Consider the following 19,967-nt stretch of genomic DNA (forward strand, 5'->3'; position numbering starts at 1 on the left):
AGTGTACGTGTCGTTTGGTCAACATTTTCGTCCCCCACCCCCCTTTCTTCCAATTTCAGATATTTCAGTCACAGTGAAAACCGGGGACATTTCCGGGGACAGCAGCAGCCGGGGAAAGGTCACTGAAAACGGGGACTGTCCCCGGAAATCGGGGACGTCTGGTCACCCTACTGTTAGTACAATTAATCGCACAGCAAGCCACATTACGTCTGATATTTGCATTCTAAAGGCACCAACACCACCAACATGCCCGACAGGTCAAGTGCAGTGACTGTTAGCGGAGCTAGCAGAGCAGACAACTAGCAGCTAGCGCCCACTGACGGCGCTAACCTGCCAATCAAAGCGACCGCGCCCTTAATTATGCATAATGTTAGGCCTTAATATAATTAAAACGGGAGAGTTATATAGAAATTCACCCTCCTCACAGTTGTCCTGAATAGGAAAATGAGCTATAGAGACCAAAAGCAATTTCTGTACCACGCTGTAAACATGTTTATTTCTGCTGTAAAAATTGGCATTTTAACATGGGTGGTCTATGTAAATTACTCTGTTTTGGAGCCAGGCCACGCGGCCATTCGATGAACTGCAGTTTTTGGCACTTCCGTATGTGGTTCACTGCTCAGCCCCGGTGGTTGCCCCTTGGTTGAGAATCGTCCACATTTCTGTTAGGTTCACCAAATTTCTCATAACACCTCCTCTCACCGTGACCCAGCGGCGGCGCGCACGTACATGTGAAGTCTCCACCCTAACACGTGAACTCCGTCGCTAGTTAAGCGTAAATTTGTTTTGAGAACGGTAATTTATAATTAACCTCACCTCTCATTGTTCGTTAAATAATATCTCCAATTACGTTCATTTATACTCCGCCTTTTGTACTATAGCTAAGGTAACTTTTAGCTAACTAATATTAGCTTTGAGGTAACATAATGTTGTAATTAGCATTTTCGTCTAGCTAACTTTGAAATGAGCTAACTAACTAACTAGGCCTAACCATTTGGTTATTTAGAAATCACTATATTTTATTAGCCTTTTTTTGCCCATGTCAAGCTAATACCCAAAACTTAAAAGTTGTGCAACTTTGCGAGGTAAATAAAAATAGCTCTTTTGTGTTTTCTTAGTGTGGATTCTAAAGCAAGCTACATCAGCTAAGTAGTAACCATTTTGCAGATAACATGCTAACTGCTGTGCGATGCATGCTGTCTAAGCTGGTCTCTCCGTTATGGAGGACTGAACAGGCTGATGGAGATGGCCTTTCCTTTAATGCGCCAGGTAAATGCAACATTCCTACTAAGAATAACAAGTAAAAGCATTACAATAGCAACACAAGGCAGCATATTTAATGCCTTCTCGTTTTTGGTGCACATTTCTTCTGTTTGTCAGGCCAGGAGGACGTTCGCCTCCTGCGGGGCAGTGTGGTGACCCAGCTGTGCATCGACTATGGCATGATAGACGATGCTATCTACTTCACCACCGGAGTGGTGTTGGGCGGGATACCACTGAAAGAAAAGGACATTGTGAACTGCACAGCAGTACGTGATAGTGCCCAAGGGGGGTGGAAAGCTTTAAGGGTGAGAATCCTGTACTTTGCTCCAGCATGAATTTGCTAACATCATACAATTTATGTTTACAAGTTGTGATCGCTCGGGTGTGCTTATATGCTCGGTGTTAATCAAAAGTCAGAATCCAAATTAAACATCTTCCTGTCTTCCATCAAGAGTTTGTGTTGATAGAGATGTGTCTGAGATCTTTGTGTTAATTTAGCCTTACAATGTTTATAGTTCTTTATAATTGCAGTGATTCAATGAGAAAAATAGGGCCATTATGACATAAATTGTCAAACTGGAACTGTTTCATCTTGTCATTTAGGTGGAAAAGAGTGCAGATGCTTGGGAGGAAGGAGGCAATACCTCCTTAGAAGCTGACAGTATGAAGCTGCGGCCTCTCATTGGCACAGTCACATCATTTGACAGAGATGGCGGCTACATAAACCAGTCCACATACTTCCCACGCGGCAGCTTATGGGACGGTACCCATGCTTACTGTACTTCACACGCTAACATTGTGAACCCCTTGACCCCACAATCATTTTCTTACATTAACTTTGTTGTCCACACCCACTGTGTGTCCCATAACTGTCCAGCCTGTCAGACAGATTTTACTGCCATCATTTTACAGTTGATGTTTGGTAAGCTCTCAAACCGAGAGCAGATTTGACAAACTTACAGCCACACCAATATTTATTAGCTCTTGGCTGAAGGCTGATGTTAACTTTCCTGCCTGTTGGCACACTTTTGTATTTTCTCTCTTATTTGTGTCAGGTTATGAGCCAATGAAAGGAGACTGGGTCCAAGCTAAATATTTGATCAACCCTACCGAGTGGACCACCCAGGCTAGTTCTGTGGCCCCTTTACGCTACAGCCGCCTAGACCAGGTAATGGCACCATTACATTTTTTAACTATACCCACTCATTACAATTTACTCGTTTTTTTTTGTACTTCAGTTGCATTTGTAAAAGGCATTGTTCTTCACTCTGATGAAGTGGTAATGATTAAAAACTCATTCATGTCTGTACTATCCAATTTAATTTCACCTTTCAATAAACGTTCTTCTCCAGGTGCGTGTGACCAGCGCTTATGGTAAGAATGGAGTGGTGGATAACAGTGTGTTCTACCACCTGGACTCTCTGCTGCTGCCTGCCTACTACCAGCCTTTGCCAGGACATCTGGTCAACCTAGTGATGGTGGAGAGCAGTCAGTCCTTATACAGTTGGAGGGCCCTGTGCATGGCACCCTGCCAGAGGTATTAGTGTTGGGTTACTATCTTTTTAGGGCTGCAACAACAATGAAAGATTATTCTAAAATGGGGGGAAAAAAGATCTTGAAGGGTTCAAACGTCTTGTTTATTCTGACCAAAAGTCTGAGGTATTCGTTTTAATATGACAAGCAGCAAGGAAGCAGCAAGCTGGAACTTGAGTTAGATTTTTATCTACTATCTTAGCTAAATAAATGGCTGAATTGACTTATCATTTTATCTTCTTCATAAGGATAATGTTCTTTTCCATATTAGTCAGACTTTTGATGAGGGTGATACAGATGAGTATTTTGATGTTTTTTTTTTCTTCTTTTAATTTCTGTTTCAGTGGGAATATTTCCACTAAACGTCTCCAAGGGACTGAACTCGGGAGCGTTTTTGAAAACAAAGGTGGGCTGCATGTATCAGACAATGGCCAGTTTGGGGTTATGATGATTGGCGAGAAGCGAGAGATGGTGTTTTGGATACAGTAAGTGATCAAAATAGAAAGAGGGTATAGTCAAAGTAAAAAAATATGAATGCACTAGTTACAAAGTTCTTTAAAATGTATAGTTAAGTATAGCATGATTGTCATTGTTAATTGTCTAATACCATAGTTCATGAAAACTCACTGACATTGGTCTTCCGTGTAAACAAATATCTCAAATCCACCCATAGCACAATACGTTGCATTTATTACATTTGTTCTTTCTCACATCAGAAATAAAGGTTCAGAGGCCCACACACTGAAGTACTGTGACTTCGCTGGCTGGGACTCAGAGGGACAGTTCTTCTTGGTTGCCGTCAAAGACGTCAAAAAACCAATAAGACAGAAACAACTGCCTTTGCGAGAAAACGGCCAAAGGACTCGCAATGGCTCACGCTCTTCAGAAAAACAAGGCGGTGATGCAAAAGCGGTAAAGAAAGAAGATGGCGAGGTGCTGAAGGAGGCTATCCATTCCCCTGGTGTAAGGAGACAGGAAAAAAATGTGGATATTCCACCAGGAGAGATGCTGTCTATTGTCGTAGCGTGCCGGTCAAAGTAAGTCATTTTCTTGCAACTCGTGTAATATGAATTACAGAAGGAGTAATGGATCAAAAAAACAAATGTAGAATGGAAAGTCTGTGGAATCTGTCTTGCCATTTAAAATAATCTCTATCAATTGGACTCTCTGTGGAGATGTTGTTTGTATGTTAAACTAAATTCCGTGTGCGATATTGTTAAGGAGCCTGGGAAGCTGCACTGAGCTGCTGTTGCTGCAATTCTCCTCTTTCACCCTCGGGAAGCGCCTGAAGGTCACCGTCCGGAGTAAAGAGGAGACCCTGCTACAGCCCTGTGTGCCCTACACTCGCAGAAAAGCAAATCTGGCCTCCACAATGCCTGCTCACGTGAGAACTGTCTCTGCTCCAAAACAGGCACCAAGGTAGCACACAACGGATGCGGATTCTATTGCTCTGACAAAAAAGCATAAAGGCTCAAATTAAACTATTTATAAATATTGCATGCCAGCTGATCCCGGAAAATAGTTTTGCATTCTCTTTTTTCATCGGATCATCCAACTGCAGGCTTACTAACCGGCGCCTGCCAAACTTCCTACCCAACTACCCGCTGCCCCTGGCTCTCAGAGCCTGTGTGGAGGCTCAGAGAGACGTGCTGGTGGTTCAGCCCTGCTTAGGAGAGGTGAGCATGGTGAAGTTAAGCTGGTTATGTAGAACAAGGTAATTCAAGTGTAAGACAAAGAGGATTGGATTAAAGTTACCTGCAGCCTAAATGTGCTGCACTCAGGGTGAACCTAAGCACTTTGGATAATGATGAGACCAATGTTTAGTTCAATTAGCAACATGCTTTTTGAATTTGCATCCTAACAAAGGTGATGTCTGCCTCTTAATGTCTTAGGGATGGTTGAATCGCAAAATTATATATACTGGAATATGAGGAAAATAGCAGAGTCAGAGGAATAACGGTCCATTTGGTTAGTCAGACTACAAGCAGGGTGATGTCAAAAGATAATCATTTATATAGAGGACAGACATCGCCTCACACAATTGGCTCCAGCCTCTGCTGTTATCTGTCTTTACCCCTGTGGGGAAACGAAGAAAAATGCATTTTGCTTCGAGGGATCAACTGACATATCACATGTGCCTTCTCCTGCTGTGCCTGTTTGCTCAGGTGCTGTCTCCATCCAACATGCTTCTGCGTTTCTCAGTCCTTCTCTGGCTGGAAGAGCTGCACGCAGAGATGGAAATTAATGAACTAACAATCCACGGGGCCCTCCTCAATAAAGGATCGGTCTACCTGTACCTAGAGGTCCTTGGGTTGTCCGAAGGCAAACCCAATCTCAATATTGGTGAGTGGCTTTTCTTTATCACGGTTGCATAGACTTCTTCTGTGGAACACAAGAAGGGTTTTGACAAGTTTGCTCTGCAGGTGACCGAATACTACTGAAGAAACCACAGAGTGGCGGAGTGGTGATGGAGTATGTTGGCATTGTAACTGAGGTATGGCTATTTGATCATCTGGAGCACCTCTTAATGTGTGCATAATCATCAGAAATGCTCTTTAGATTTCATCTAACGCTCTGTTTGGACTCGCAGATCAAGGAGGACAATGTGAGTTTGAGAGTGAACTTGGAGTTTCTGCGCAGCTACCTCGGGGAGCCAATCGATGTCGAGTTCTCTTACAACAGGTTAGAGAAGAGGATGTGATTTTATTACATAAGAGAAATTAATGATGCTTAATGATTATAATACAGGTATGTTGACTGCTTACGTTATCAGATTGACCACGAGACGGTGTCACTACGCACTCGAACACACAAAGCAGTTTGGGAATAGTAAGTAACGGTTATTTTTAGACACCATCAGTCATGTACAATATGCAGTACTTTTTGAAAGGCCTTTTTGAAGAAAGTATCCCTCTGAAATGAATCAGAATGAAAATGTTCCAATTCAAACACCAAACTAAAGGACCGTGAAATAAAAAAGGACACATTACCTCCATCTCGCCTCCAGATGGCGCTGCTTGTTCCTCATGTTTTTCCCTTGGTTTGCACTTCTGTTCTGTGATAAGATTTACATTTGTGTCATCTTCACCCTGTTGTGCAGTTCTCTTCCCATCTCAAGTGACGGTTCAGGCTCCTCAGTGGACGGGGAAGTGGAGCGATGAAACAGACCAAAACAAAGCAACGGACAATGAGGTGAAAAAAGTTTAAGATTTAAGACATTGTTGTCATTAGTTTTTTTCTTGGTTTTCATTGAGTGTAATTGTATTTCAACACCAGGTTCCAGCCACGGAAAATGGAAAAGTGTCAACCGTTCCCATGGACACGCAGTCAAAGGGCACACAGACGAAAGGTACATGATTTGACTTTTAAGATGGTCCAGGAGAGTGAGAATGTCATTGACATGTTTATAATTGCTTTTAGGAGGAACACTGCCATCCAAGCCCCTCCCCAGTGCAGGGCACTTCTTTAACCCGGACCTGAACCCACCTCAGAAAGAGGCGGTGAAGTGCATCCTGGAAGGGGAATGTCGGCCAACTCCTTATGTGCTGTTTGGACCTCCAGGCACGGGAAAGACCATCACCCTCATAGAGGCCATACTACAGGTTCATAACTGCAGACACTAGAAGCTCCTAATCAGAAGCTAGGTTGCTAAGAATATCTTCCAACTAGCCATTCACAACCTAAAGAAAGCCTTCAAATATAAACTGATACATCAGTCCAGTAATTTAAGATTCAAAAACATAATCTAGATTAATTTAAACAAATAAATTCACCACTTGATAGTGTTGATTTACTGAAATGGTGCAGTCCTTGCCCTCATACGGTTTTATTTTAAAATCTTATCCTCTGTCTTTTTTCTACCTCTGAAAAAAGTTATTCACAAATACTGTCCAGGTGTATAAATCCAAAAAGGTAGGTGTCATGTTGTGTGGACAGCTACGCTGAAAAAAACGGTGGGGGGCTGATATTAATGGCAAAAACCTCAACAACTTTTAGCTGAAATAGTGAATATGTGAGCATTAGGTCTTACTACCATTCTGCTCCTCTGCTTGTGGGACTTCTCTCCTACTCCAGGTCTACCACCTTCTGCCCAGTAGTCGGGTTCTCGTGTGCACTCCCTCCAACAGTGCTGCTGACCTCATCTGCATCCGCCTCCATCACAGTGGCGTCCTGAATGCTGCGAGCTTGGCCCGTGTCAACGCATGCACAAGGCAGGAGGAGGTATTTAACAGCGCCCGGGGAAAAGAGACTCACAGTGCAGCTTTCCTTTGTCAGCAGACAGCGTGTGTGATCAAAGGGAAATATGCATGCTCCTGTGTGCAGTAGGGTCTGTACAGATGCCATTGACATCTGCCACCAGAGGGGGCCATCATCTTCTTAAATAATAGATGATGTTGTCATACCATGCTCTGTCTGAATCCACTTTAGGACATTTCTCATCATCCAAAATGTACGGTTTCTTTCCTTAGTCCATCCCAGAAGCACTGAGAGTGTACTCAAAGGCAGGAGAGGACATCCACCACGCCTGTTTCCACAGGATTGTGGTCAGCACTTGCTCCAGTGCTGGCATGTTCCATAATATAGGAATACAGTAAGTCCTGGGCGGTAGTAGAGATAGTTGTTTACAGTTTGAATAAGCGGATGTGTCCTCTTCTATCTACTGTTAGTTCACTTATTATTGCGTTTTCTCAGGGTGGGACATTTTACCCACATCTTCCTGGATGAAGCCGGCCAGGCCACAGAACCAGAGTCCCTGATCCCCATGAGCTATATGTCAGAGACAGATGGACAGGTCAGCACACACACTGACTACATTCACAACTAAAGGCTTTGTCCATTGTGCAATCATGACATAATTGTGTTAGATCACCAGCACCAGTTGTATATATTGTTGATCCAAAAGATATTTGCGCATCTGCTCCATAACAGTCAAATTATTTGTTCTTGCTAATGATGACATTTTCCCCTCGCCTGCTCAGATAGTGTTGGCTGGAGACCCCTGTCAGCTGGGTCCGTTAGTGAAGTCAAAGCTGGCCGCTGCCTTTGGCCTGGGGGTGTCTTTGTTGGAGAGGCTGATGGCTAACCCACTGTACGCCAGACATGAGTGGGGTTACAACCCTAAACTGGTTGGTGCACTGCGTACTAAATAATTTAAGCAAATTAAATGTATTTTGAAAGCAAGCATTGACACTCAGAAATCTAATCACAATGGCCTCTGATATTGTGTAGGATATCTTCCTATACAATGATTAATCTCAAGGATTCTTTTGGAGAAAAGGTCCCTGCTCTGTTTGCATAATAATTATAATCTGGTCTTTTAATGCATCAGGTGACTAAGCTGATCTACAACTACCGTTCCCATGAGGCCTTGCTCACGCTGCCCTCCAAGCTCTTCTACAAAAGTGAACTGTGTTTTAAAGCACAGAGGGCCGTAGTTGACTCTCTCTGCCAGTGGAAAACCCTGCCCAAAAAGAAGTTCCCGCTGCTCTTTCATGGGATTAGGGTGAGTGGTATTTTAAATGTACAAATATAATGCATCTACAATGAGTTACCGGTTTACTGGGCATGAACGTCCAATCTAATCCAGGGATTTTGCTCTGCCCTAGGGGACAGAAATGAGGGAAGGTAACAACCCGTCATGGTTCAACCCAGCGGAGGCTGTGCAGGTCATGCTCTACTGCTGCCAGCTGGCCAAGAGGCTCTACAACCCTGTGGACGTCTCTGACATCGGCATCATCGCCCCCTACAGGAAACAAGTAGGACTACAAGATGAATTTGGGGAAACTGTATTACCAGGATTTCTCCTATTAAGACTTAAAAGCACTTTATGTGAGATCTATCTTAGAAAAGAAGATAGTTCCTATGTTTCTGGCAAATGTTTCTTAGAAGCAAGTAGCATATTGAGTGTATGATTTATTTTGTTTTCAATTTTAGTAAAGTGGTAAAAATGCTTTTTCAGTGTCATTTCACATTCATCTCCAAGGTTATTTAAGTGGCTTTGCATATTTTAACAAGCACTGTCCTTGTTTTCATGCCACTCTCCAGTGTGAGAAGATCAGAATGCTGCTGGGTAATGTCGGCCTGTCTGACATCAAAGTGGGCTCTGTGGAGGAGTTCCAAGGACAAGAGTTCCTGGTCATCATCATGTGTACGGTAGGAAAAAACATAAAAGTTACAAACGTAGTCAGCTTTCTTCTAAATGAGAGGGCTATTGATTGTAAATTAGAGAGTTATGTGTTTCAAAATTCAAAGAACATTTCAGCACCTACCAAACAAAGAGGAATTTAGCACCACCCTGTGGTCAGTTCATGAAGCTTGTTTTTGGGGTAGACGTTGATCACATTTGATTTAAAACGTCCCTAGTTATGTTTAACTACGTTGAAATCTAGGCCCTTTCCACTTTACTTGTATAATAATCAACTAATATAACAACCACAGGTAACTCAAAGCAAAGCGTTCCTTAGTTACCGGATGAATAATATCTTATCAGGATTGCAACTGAAACCCTGACACCTTCAATTTAATAAAAATACTCTGGATCCCAGACGGTTACACTCACTACCTTGCCCTGGTGTATTCCCTATTTTAGCAGTTACTCAGTAAACTTCATTCTCTTGAAACATAGGTGCGCTCTAATGAATCGGTTGTGAGTGATGATTTGCAGAGTGCGCTCGGGTTTCTGGCCAACCCCAAACGCTTCAACGTGGCCATCACTCGCCCCAAAGCCCTGCTCATAATTGTTGGAAACCCCCACATCCTCATCATGGTGAGTAAAAACACTTCATTTGATTCCAGATTTTTATAGATTTTTATGCGATTGTGTTATAAGTCCAGTGTTTTGTATATTTTAAATGTCTGAATTCCTTCCCAGGACCATTGCTTCAGAGCTCTACTGCAGTACAGTTTCAACAACGGGGCATATCTGGGTTGTGACCCTCCTCCCTCCCTCAGAGACTCTCAGATGTATGTCAGATCAGACGTCATAGTCTTTGTTATTAGTGGGCATTTATTCTCAGTGGCTGCTTTATTGTGCAACGTGTACAATCTAATACAACTGTTCCAGCATGAGGTCAGATTATGATGCCTATGATGTACAGTTACTCAGTCACTGTCATAGGTGTTCATTAAATACTGTTTTAGCATTAACCTCATAGTTAGTGATGACGTTGTATACAAGTGATTTGAATATCCTGACCCCTAATGCAAGGACTTTTGTAAAGAAAAACCCTATCTATAATATCATGTAGTTCAGAACAGCCTCTGATCATTTATGTGGATTAATTTAATTGTTTAAAGGTATGTTTTCTTGACCATGTCACCAGAAATTACTTCATAAACGGGATTTGAGGAAGCACTGTTGTGTAGTATGCATTGTGTAGTTGTACCGTTCTTAGATAAAGTGATCACTGAGTATACAATGTAATTATAAGGCTTAAAATCCAGTTCCTCTGCATTACCACCAAACCAGTTTTCGAAGATGTGTAACACAATTGACTGCTTGATGTTTAATAAGCTAAAACTACTGTAAATCTATTTCTGTAAATTCATGTAGCTGTTTTGGGTATGTTGGATTTTTAGTAAAAGGGAGCATATTTTTTATTTGACTTAGTTTTACATGTTAGTTTTCAGCTGCATTGCAATTGTGTATACAGTATATGCAAGCAGCTACAAGAGAATTACCATTCCTGTTTGAATCCATTGCTGGCTCTTCTTCTATCCAACAGAGTTGCAGAAGAGCAAAGGACTGCATCAGAGCAAAATGGACAGTGAACCTCAGATACAACTTGTCTGCCTTGTCGTGTTCTAAGACTTAATTTATTTTCTCCCTTCACATTAGTTTGGCTTGACTCTCTTTTGACTGTTTCCTATCAGCGATTACAGATTTGTTTTGAAAAGAGGAATTTCTTGTTTCTGAGAAAAGCCAAATGGAGTTCTATTCAGGGGGGTAGAAATAAAGATGATGCTTGTGTACACTGCACAATTATTTCTGTGTCCTGTGATTATTAAGTTGATCTGCTTCACTGTGCATAAGATTTTTAGATTAGACTGTCACGAATACGGGTAAATTATTGTGAACTGCGTCATAGCAGTCCTGCGCTGTTCATCTGCCAAGGCAGCACAATAATGCTACTAAAAGGATTTAGATTTAATTCCCTGTATTTTTTTATACAGGAGCATTTGCTAAAGTAACATCTGTTGAAAATGCAAAATAAGTTCTAAGTTTACATCCCAATCTTAATGTTGAGTGTGTGAGCTGACTGAGGCGATCCACAGAGGCAGTCTCTACTTTCTGGGGGCGAGTTGTCTCCTTGTCTCGGCGTGGCAGCGTCTGCCCACAAGCCCGGAGACTGGATGTGACAATTGAGTGCTACTGACAGTCTGCACAGGGACTGTCAGTCCTACTGGAGCCCAGCAGGATGGAGAAGGGAGGGGGTTAAAGGGGGGTTCAATCTCTTAAGTTAATGAGTCTCTAATGTGCAAGCAGGAGACAGCTTTTATCTAAGTTCACTGAGTCCCCCCCCCCCCCCCCCCCTATTTTCGTTCTCAAACACACCTCAGTCTTTGATGTATGTCTCAGGTGTTTGTGCTGCTGTCCCACTCTGCCAGTGGATACTGTACTTTAGAGGGGAAAATACAAAATGTAAGTTAAGCTACTCAAATGATTGTCGACGATAACGTCCTACACGTAGATAAGCATCTTCGAACATCTTTCTTAGCTGGAGGTTTGAGCAGGAAAGCCTGAGTTGAAAATTGTCTTCAGGTGACGAGAGTATTTGTTATATCCCTTGTTCAGGTTAGTTTAAGATGTAATGTGTAATTAATTCCCAACAACCTCATATCCTATTCAATTATCATGGTGTTAAATTTACTGTTAATCACATTTGTTCTCTAAAGGATGGCTCTACATCTTTCTTCAGTACTTTAAACTTTGAAAAAACATCGTCATGACAGCTATGAATCGGAGAATAAATGTATTGAGTAAAAAGCAAAGAAGACCTCTGGTTAGTTGGAACATTTTGATACAATGATGGGATTTTAAAGCAGGGTTTTGCTGGATATTAATCCCGATATTAACTTCATAGTCATCTGAATTGGATCAGAATGGTGTGCACTAGCAAAGAGATCAATGTCTTAATCCAATGAATATGCAGCCTTTAAGTCTGTAAGAGTTTTTTGTTCTCAGTGTACAATCATTACGCAATTTAATTCAGGGGTGTGGTATATTTTCCAGACAGGTGCCCATCCATTCAGCGCCTACTCGTATCACATTCCCATGAAGTGATGCAGGGGCGGGCAACACATTACCAAGACAGACACGGTGTCTACAGGGCAGCCATTAGGCCAAACAACAGACCCCTGCCGGGCTCCTGGCAGGGGGAGCTTGTTAAATGTGTGGACCTATTGTTCTCCTAAATTGGTCTGTGACTCTAATTGCCCAGTTAGTCCCCTCTTACGGGCTACACTCGTCTACCCGACCTGGAACCAGCCTCCACTCATCAGATCAGGCTGTAAAAGTTAGCTTAGCTGTGGCCGATGAGGGCTCTGGCTGCGAGAGAGTAGTCCTTGCTGCAAACAGGGAGACAAGAGTGGGGCAAACTAGAACCAGGTTTGTTTTGGGATGTCTGAAGCCACAATGAGCATGGCAGGCTGGGTGGGATAGAGACCTCGGATTCATGAGGGAAAGTCCTCAAAAGGCCCGGAGGCACCAGTCCGAGATATACATCTTAATCTGTAGACGACATCCAAACAAATACGAGGATTCTGTAATGTAGTTCTTTTGTTAAATTAAGAGGCTTGAATGCCAGGACAGAGGGAACGAGACAAATTAGCACTTGTGTCTGTGGCCCTGGTCTGCATCTCAGGACGAGATCTCGGCTGTCTTGAATGGGATGTTGGTTTGTTATGACTGAGTGTGGTGGCGTCTGCCTGACAGCAGATGTTGCTCTTGTAATTTGTAGTTATAAGTACGATTCATAAAAAAATTGTATTCATCTTGGCTGAACGAGATGTATGTATGTTTTTCATACTACACGGATGTCGGCAATGTACTGATGCTCCCGGAAAATGATTCACTTCTGATGCGTAATATGAAATAAATCAAAGAGGCAGCCTAAAAGTATTTTGCAAGAGAGTTAGTGTTTCTGAAAGATCAAAGCCAGGTGAGCCAAAAGAGACGCTGCCTTGCTAATGAGAACTGGAGGACCGCGGATGAAACCCTCCAATTAGAAGCAGAGACACATGAAAGAGACTGGCAGTATGAAGGAGACTGCCTGTCTGTCTGCACAAACCTCAGATTTATTTCTAAGGGAACTCTCACAGATTTATTCTGTTACCCTCAGCAAAGCCTCTTTATGGGATTTGGTTCTTTTGAGTGACATAAAAAAGCAATGCCACTTTGCATTGGCTTGTATGTAATATGCTCAAAGCAGACACAGCTATAAGGACAAAATAACAAATCACTCCTTTTTGAGGTTATTTAGTCAGTAGTACCTACCCTTCAAAGATTGTGTGTAGTTGCAGCACTTTAGCTAACCCTATATTGTAGACTTACTGTATATATTGTAAAAAGCAAGGGTTTTTGAGTTCTTTTTCACACGGTGTTCCCAATATTTTTGACCTCTAAAAGCAGATGAAGCAGTGACTCCGACTGGGCTTCACTCAGTGAAAGCTGGGCCATGATTGCCCATTGTCCCCCCCCCTCCCCACTCCCCCTGACACACACCCTCCATCTGCTTATTACCCCCCTTTTGTCTGCAGTCATCACAAAACAAGCCGTTGTCTCCAAACACATCGTCTCTGCGTCTTTGATAGGTAGTTGATAACAGACTTACAGGCTGATGGGCCTGGCTGACCTTGCTGTATATAAAGCAGGCAGCAGCAGCTACTAAGTCATTCAAGGACCAAGAGACCTCTGCACACCAGCAACCTCAGCAAAAGCTCATCTATCTACCTTGAGGACTCTGGATTTAGCACATTCCTTCACTATGGCTCTGTTTTTCACTGTTGCTCTCCTGGCTATGGCATTGCCTTCCATGGCATTTGACATGGGTCAGTCCACTCGTTGTGTCGCCATCCCAAATCAGATGAAAGTCTGCAAAGACGTTGGATACTCCGAGATGCGACTGCCTAACTTCTTGGGTCACACCAACCTGGAAGCTGAGGTGGTGCCACGTTCAGAGGAATGGATGCCCCTGCTGCAGACAGGATGCCACCCTCAAGCCCAGGTCTTCCTCTGCTCCCTCATTGCCCCCATTTGTCTTGATACGTAAGTACTTACATTTAATTCTCTTGTTATTTTCTGTAAAATATGCACAAAAGTGCCTGAGATTTAAACTTTATTTTGCAGTAATATCCTGTTCATTGTGTAACTTTATTACATTTTTTTCCTACAGTTTTATCCAGCCATGCCGTAGTCTGTGTGTGGCAGTGAGGGACAGCTGTGCCCCGGTGCTCGCCTGCCAGGGTCAGCCCTGGCCCGAGGCACTCGATTGTGATCGCTTTCCTGCCCAGGAAGACATGTGCCTTTCTCCCCACTCTAAATCTAGCCACATTGCCAAAGGTATGCATAAACCACTATTCATCAATACTGTAATGCCTTGTCATTCCATTCATTACCAACTGCTTGCTCTTTAAGGTAACGTTATTATAGTTGTATGTACCTGGCAATCTTGCTAAATTGTGTTTAATTTGTTATCACAGACTTACCAAAACCTGCCTGCCAAAACTGTCCATCAGTGGAAGAGTCTCCTGAAATGAAAACAGTCCTGGATGCTTTTTGCCTGCATGACTTCGGTAAGTTTAGGAGTTATTTCTCTGCACTGGTTTGTTATGTCACCTGTATGGACATGTTTTTAACAATTCTATATGGTTTTCTTAACCGGATGATTAATATTTGTTCTTTTTCCACAGCTGTGACTGCCAAAATCCATCGACGTCGCATCCCTTTGGGAGAGCCAGAATTTGAGGTTGAAGGCCATGTTGAGTTTATCCGCCAGGGGCCTCTGCTGCCTTATGACACCCAGCACCTACTGCAGCAGTGGCTCCTCATAAACCTGCAATGTGCCAATACCCTAGTGCGCCCAGGACGATCACAGCTTTACGTGCTGACTGGTTTTGTGCAGAAGGACGGCAACCTCGCTCTCACCCGTCTCTTCCCTTGGCACAAAAAAGACACAAACATGGCAGGGGCCACTCGCAAGTGGAAGCATCACAGGTGTTTAATGGATTGATGTAAAAACTGGAGCTCTGAATCTGTGTTTAAAGTGTAAACATGCATTAACGTATAAGATGTCACACTCAAAACGTATGAATCAAGACAAAATCAAGGAGGAACTTTGAGAAGAAGAGTTTCTTGGCATTGGGTGTTTGTGAGAATGAATTAATTTAAGTAATCTGAATTAATATAAGAACAGAGTTGAACACCCTTTGTATCCCTCTGCAGCTCACTCTCTCGTCCCTGCTCTGACAGCACACAGTAATAGAATGCACTCAAACCTGTACATAGTATTAATTAATGTAAATTGATGTATATTATATTTTCTATAATGATATTGGTGTATTTATGACATCTTTTTTATGTGTATCCTATGTGGAAAAATATGAAAATAAAACTTTTCTTCTGCAAAACTATGCAAGTGTATGTGTTATGTTATGGTAACAATTTGCCTTGTACTGCTTAGCCCTTTATAGTCCTGAGGCAAAAAAAACCCCATATTTAAACAGCAAGGGAGAGTCCTTTATGTACACCCTCTTCACTTAACACTCATTTCTCCACAAGGTGGCACACTAATGGAGAATCAGAACACGGTTTACTATTATAGTACCATGTCTCCTTTTCAGTGCAAGTATTACAGGAGAAAAATACCTGCATTTAATTCAAAGTGGGTTCTATCCCCTTTTGTCTGAAAACCTGACTTTACATTGATGATTCTATAATGGGGAAAGTGGCCCGGGAAAAAAGTAAAACCGTACAATGACTCATGACTGTATTCACTGTAGATGGCTTCTGGTCTTGGCCATACTAATGAGAAGATAAATCACCCACTTTACATTTGAAAAGCCTCACTTATACTAGCAGGCTGAACAGTCCTAGCTAGGGTTGTGGAACAAAAAGGCTTTTTCTAGACTTTTTGTGATTCTATTCATTTTTATGCTGTGCTCGCGACAGTTGATGAGTCTCGTAGTTTAAAAGAAATGCTAAATGGTTTTAAATGATGTGTTGTCAGTTGTCCTAATTACGCTTTAATGATCTTGAAAGTGTGAGTTTGTATCTGTTTGATTTATCACACTTTTGTGTACTGCTAAAGCAAGACATGGGACTTTGATAAGGATCTGTTATTTTAACCTTTGGTTTGATTTGATTTGATTATTGTTTTCTTGCCTTATCTACGAAAAGCACAATGGAATAAAAGTTTGTATTTGTCCCATTCACGAATGTTCATTAACTTTAAATGAAAAATTGCCTAAGCCAATCTACAGCATGTAGTATATTTTCCACCTCAGTTAGCTTTGTCTGCTCTTGGCTGAGCAGTTAACTAAGCGAGGCATATGATATGCAAAGAGATAAATCACGTTTTTGTATATGAAATAATTTGTTTAATCAGCAACGTCATCACTATAAAGCTTCCGATGGGAAAGAGCTCTTCTCATCATTTTGTCCTCCACTGCAAGAAAGGAACCATGAAGAAGGGTAAGATGGAAAGCTGACACATTAACTGCACAAAGTTTTTAATAATATGTTAAGCTTAGTATTTTTGACTTAAAGTTGTTGTTTTCGCCCTCAGTTTTGTTTGCTGCTCTTTGCCTGGTGTACCTGGAGCTTTCTATGAGGGTGGTCAGTGCCCCAATCTGTTCCTATGGACAGGCTGGATGCCATGTTCCTTCTCTGGCAGATCTCTTTGAAAGGGTCATACAACAGTCTTCAAGAATGCACAGCGTCTCCAGTGATCTGCACTCTGAGTTTGTGAGTTCTTTTCTTTCAGCTCTGACATTGATCATCTATCACCATCCATCAACCTTTCGACCGCCATTCTTCCATTATCAATCAGCCTCATTTGAGTCTGCTATTTTTTTTTAGCCTTGATATAACTATGTCTGATATGTGTGTCCCTCTTTGCAGGAGCAATATTTCTTTCCCAGTAAGAATATCATGGGAAAACGGAAGTGTCACACGTATGATATCCTCACACCACAAGATAAGGAGAATGCTCAAAGGCTAGGGGTAAACATTTCTGTTATTAATATTCTATACAATCATGGCTACTCGTGCTTTTATGTGATGTCGCTGCATCTTGTCAGAGATAATATCATGTTGTCCTTCACCACCAAGTTATTTAAGCAACTTTTAAATGTGCAGAGAGAACAACTGACCGAGGTAATCGTGACGCTGTTACGGGCTTGGGGTGAGCCCCTGTCTGAGCTCCACCAGAGCATGTCTCAGGATCAACATCAAGACTTCAACATCTACAGCTCCAACAAGGCTCTGGAGATCAGTGATATAGTTCATGAGCTAAAAGATGGAGTGAAAATAATTACTGATAAGGTAACAAATCACTTATAGTTGTACATGTGTTTTGTATCTAAGTGATTTTATCTGGCTTGTTTATTTGCTATGTATCACCCTTTGGGTACAATTGTTTCCAGTCAATTGTTGGAATGAATCATTTTAATCAAGTTGTTTTGATTTTGTTTCTGTGACAAACAGTATGTGTCCTTTTTAAATGTCTTGAAGCATTTCACTTCGAATGTTTCTTCTGTGTTCAACAGATGAGGCTAATGGGAGTGCTTAGTAACACTGTGGGTTATAACTCTCCTGAGAGTTTGGTCCCCTCTTCTGCCTTCTACACACAAGGAGACCTAGACTCAATGGACCATCATGACCTACTCTACTGCTTCCGCAGAGACTCCAACAAGGTGAAAAATTATCTCCGTGTGCTGAAATGCACCACTCTTCCTGAACTGGGCTGTTAATAGTGGTAGCAAAGAAGTTTAGTGTAGTATCTTTTAATGTTGGCTGAATAGAAGAGTGTTTGTTTCTCATTTGCTTTTATCATGTTCTTACCGACTTGCAATGGGGTCATTTGCTGTACTAGAGTGTGTATGTCTCTTGCAGTGTTATTGTCATAGGTATGACACAATTTCATTTTTGACCACTGACTGTAAAAAGCTCAAGAAAATAAAAGATAACTAAACCTCCGTCATTGTTTTTGGTCATCTTCTTGTTAATGGATAACACAAGCTCTAAGTATTTCTATTAATGGTAGACAGTGTATAGCAGTGTTTATTCATATGGTAATGCTTTTGTTCTGCAGCCCACGCCAGTAAAAATAAGCAATGCGGATTCATTGAAACGCTTTATTTACAATTGATCATAATCATGAAAAAACAACATATTTACAAAATATACCGAGTGAGATTTGACATCAAAAAAGGAGTGTAATGCTAAAGCTGACAGAATAATAAAACAAATTTGAAGTCTGATGTAAATGCATAACAGCAAGTGACTCATGTGTGCATTAAAGTGATTGTAATCACAATCTAAGAGTGGGAGTCTTTCCTGGAACGACTTGTTAGTGTAATAAACATTTGCTAAATAAAGCCTGTGATACGCAATACGATGAACATAATGGTTACATGCTTTATAAAAAAGTCAATGTTAATCTTCACAGAAAGTTTGTTCTGTCCACACATTCTTCAACAACTTTCCAGTTTTTTAGCCTTTTACCGTTTTTTCTGGATTTGAGAAAGTCATTGGTTTATTTTCCACCCATTACTGCCACTCATGTATCCCTAGCATTCGTCTGTGATGGTGATCTCTCACTTTTTGATTCAGAGTGATGGTTCTGTGTAGGTTCCTCCTCTTCCTGAGCGAGACCTCGGGCCATGAGCTCATCCATTGGGGAGCGAGTGTTATGAACCTCCTTCTCCTTACAGTTCCTCCACTTCATACGGCGGTTCTGAAACCAGATCTTTACCTAAAGCAGCAAAATAATTGAGAGGCATTTAGGTCAATTTCTGTAGTCTTTTTCAGCGCTTCTCACATCTGAGCTGTTCAATAATATGTCTAAGGATGTACAACGATCATTTAACTTCTGTCTTTTATGATCAGAAATTGATCGCTTGAATAAGGTGATTCATTGTCTTTTACCTGGGACTCTTGAGACTGAGATCAGCTGCCAGTTTGTTTCGGTCTGTCTTGCTGATGTATTTTTGTCTCCGAAAAGTTCTCTCCAGCTCCTTCCGTTGTTCTTCAGAGAACACAGCTCTCCTTAAGATCCCTCTGCGTGATTTAGGACTTATATCGGCAGACCACATTCGAATATTTGCTCCCTCTGAAACATAAAAAACCCAACATACAGTATATTAATAATGGCAAAATCCAATGAATATGATATTGATGGAAAAAAAGGCTAGAAGTAGCAGCCTTGGGAATTCAGCGGTTGTGTGTAGTCAATTGAGATTTAACCGCATGTTGGTCCAATTGCTCAAGTGTCTTTGTGATGGATATTATGATTTAAAGTGCTTAAATCCAAGTATGTCCAGAGTAAATATAACCATATCTAATTTCTTATTTTTTGTACCCGGGATCATGCCTGTTTTTGTCACACTCACTTTTGATTTCTCTTTTTCTTTTTGTTAAATTTAACAAACTGGGGGTGACTAAAGAGAATAGAAAGCCGCTTCATCTGAGAAAAAGGGATTTGTGAGGAGCAATCCCACGCTACTTCACTCACAGGTGCACGCACAACAAAAGTCAAGTGGAACAATTTACCCAATCTATTCAATGTTGCCTTTTTAATCTGTACGACAAATCTGCGCATAGACCACCTCTAGGGAGCACATAACAGGTTTGGACATGCTTCTCACTTCTCTATTGGGACTCAATGGCTTTCAGTTAAATAGCTGATTACCAGGTCATTCCTGGGCAACGTGTGTGTCTACCCTAGTAGGCCAGCTATAGAGCCCTGTGGGACACCCACAATAGAGCTGTTCAATGGAAACGCCATTACTCGATGGTTCAGTGGCCCAACACTAAATCTTTTCACTTGCAGGTATGAAGCCAGTTTGTATGTGAAGATGAGCTCGAATAAGTCTATAAAAGTCACTTTCATTGAATGCTTTATGTCCTAGTCAAGAAGTTTCAAATGGCCAGGAATGAGAGTTGAAGGACA

General features: G+C 41.7%; 3 protein-coding genes across 4 annotated transcripts; all 3 read left to right on the forward strand.

Moving 5' to 3' along the window:
* Positions 1-722: 722 nt before the first annotated feature.
* On the forward strand, positions 723-10,753 carry mov10l1 (Mov10 like RNA helicase 1). Of its 2 annotated transcripts, none has more exons than XM_063911667.1 (27): positions 723-795; positions 1,119-1,269; positions 1,381-1,568; positions 1,867-2,026; positions 2,319-2,431; positions 2,616-2,800; positions 3,141-3,281; positions 3,513-3,833; positions 4,018-4,215; positions 4,358-4,472; positions 4,962-5,139; positions 5,220-5,290; positions 5,387-5,478; positions 5,570-5,625; positions 5,897-5,988; positions 6,073-6,145; positions 6,217-6,398; positions 6,871-7,017; positions 7,266-7,387; positions 7,489-7,588; positions 7,776-7,922; positions 8,126-8,299; positions 8,403-8,552; positions 8,842-8,949; positions 9,422-9,562; positions 9,668-9,759; positions 10,521-10,753. In XM_063911667.1, exons 2-27 carry the CDS (start codon positions 1,173-1,175, stop codon positions 10,564-10,566), a joined length of 3,489 nt encoding a protein of 1,162 aa, XP_063767737.1. In that variant the 5' UTR covers positions 723-795; positions 1,119-1,172; the 3' UTR covers positions 10,567-10,753. The 2 variants fall into 2 exon arrangements, with proteins under 2 accessions (XP_063767737.1, XP_063767729.1); XM_063911659.1 differs by lacking the exon at positions 723-795 and adding an exon at positions 821-886.
* A 3,028-nt stretch (positions 10,754-13,781) lies between these two features.
* Positions 13,782-15,117, forward strand: szl (sizzled). The gene is made up of 4 exons (XM_063875375.1): positions 13,782-14,062; positions 14,190-14,356; positions 14,497-14,589; positions 14,707-15,117. Exons 1-4 carry the CDS (start codon positions 13,782-13,784, stop codon positions 15,024-15,026), a joined length of 861 nt encoding a protein of 286 aa, XP_063731445.1. The 3' UTR covers positions 15,027-15,117.
* A 1,359-nt stretch (positions 15,118-16,476) lies between these two features.
* On the forward strand, positions 16,477-17,766 carry LOC134879698 (prolactin-like). The gene is made up of 5 exons (XM_063906182.1): positions 16,477-16,486; positions 16,581-16,759; positions 16,916-17,017; positions 17,153-17,338; positions 17,563-17,766. The coding sequence occupies exons 1-5, from the start codon at positions 16,477-16,479 to the stop codon at positions 17,764-17,766; spliced, it is 681 nt and encodes a 226-aa protein (XP_063762252.1).
* The last annotated feature ends 2,201 nt before the right edge of the window (positions 17,767-19,967 follow it).

The sequence above is a fragment of the Eleginops maclovinus genome, chromosome 2 (assembly GCF_036324505.1).
Source record: "Eleginops maclovinus isolate JMC-PN-2008 ecotype Puerto Natales chromosome 2, JC_Emac_rtc_rv5, whole genome shotgun sequence".
NCBI classification, from domain to species: domain Eukaryota; kingdom Metazoa; phylum Chordata; class Actinopteri; order Perciformes; family Eleginopidae; genus Eleginops; species Eleginops maclovinus.

Bases quoted from the DNA above. Each gene is read 5' to 3' on its own strand.
- mov10l1 (XM_063911667.1), top strand. From the start codon at position 1,173: ATGCTAACTGCTGTGCGATGCATGCTGTCTAAGCTGGTCTCTCCGTTA. The intron at 2,027-2,318 runs GTACCCATGCTT...TATTTGTGTCAG, and splicing joins ACGCGGCAGCTTATGGGACG to GTTATGAGCCAATGAAAGGA. The intron at 5,479-5,569 runs GTTAGAGAAGAG...TTACGTTATCAG, and splicing joins GTCGAGTTCTCTTACAACAG to ATTGACCACGAGACGGTGTC.
- szl (XM_063875375.1), top strand. From the start codon at position 13,782: ATGGCTCTGTTTTTCACTGTTGCTCTCCTGGCTATGGCATTGCCTTCC. The intron at 14,063-14,189 runs GTAAGTACTTAC...TTTTTCCTACAG, and splicing joins GCCCCCATTTGTCTTGATAC to TTTTATCCAGCCATGCCGTA. The intron at 14,357-14,496 runs GTATGCATAAAC...TTGTTATCACAG, and splicing joins ATCTAGCCACATTGCCAAAG to ACTTACCAAAACCTGCCTGC.
- LOC134879698 (XM_063906182.1), top strand. The intron at 16,760-16,915 runs GTGAGTTCTTTT...CCCTCTTTGCAG, and splicing joins GTGATCTGCACTCTGAGTTT to GAGCAATATTTCTTTCCCAG. The intron at 17,018-17,152 runs GTAAACATTTCT...TTAAATGTGCAG, and splicing joins AGAATGCTCAAAGGCTAGGG to AGAGAACAACTGACCGAGGT.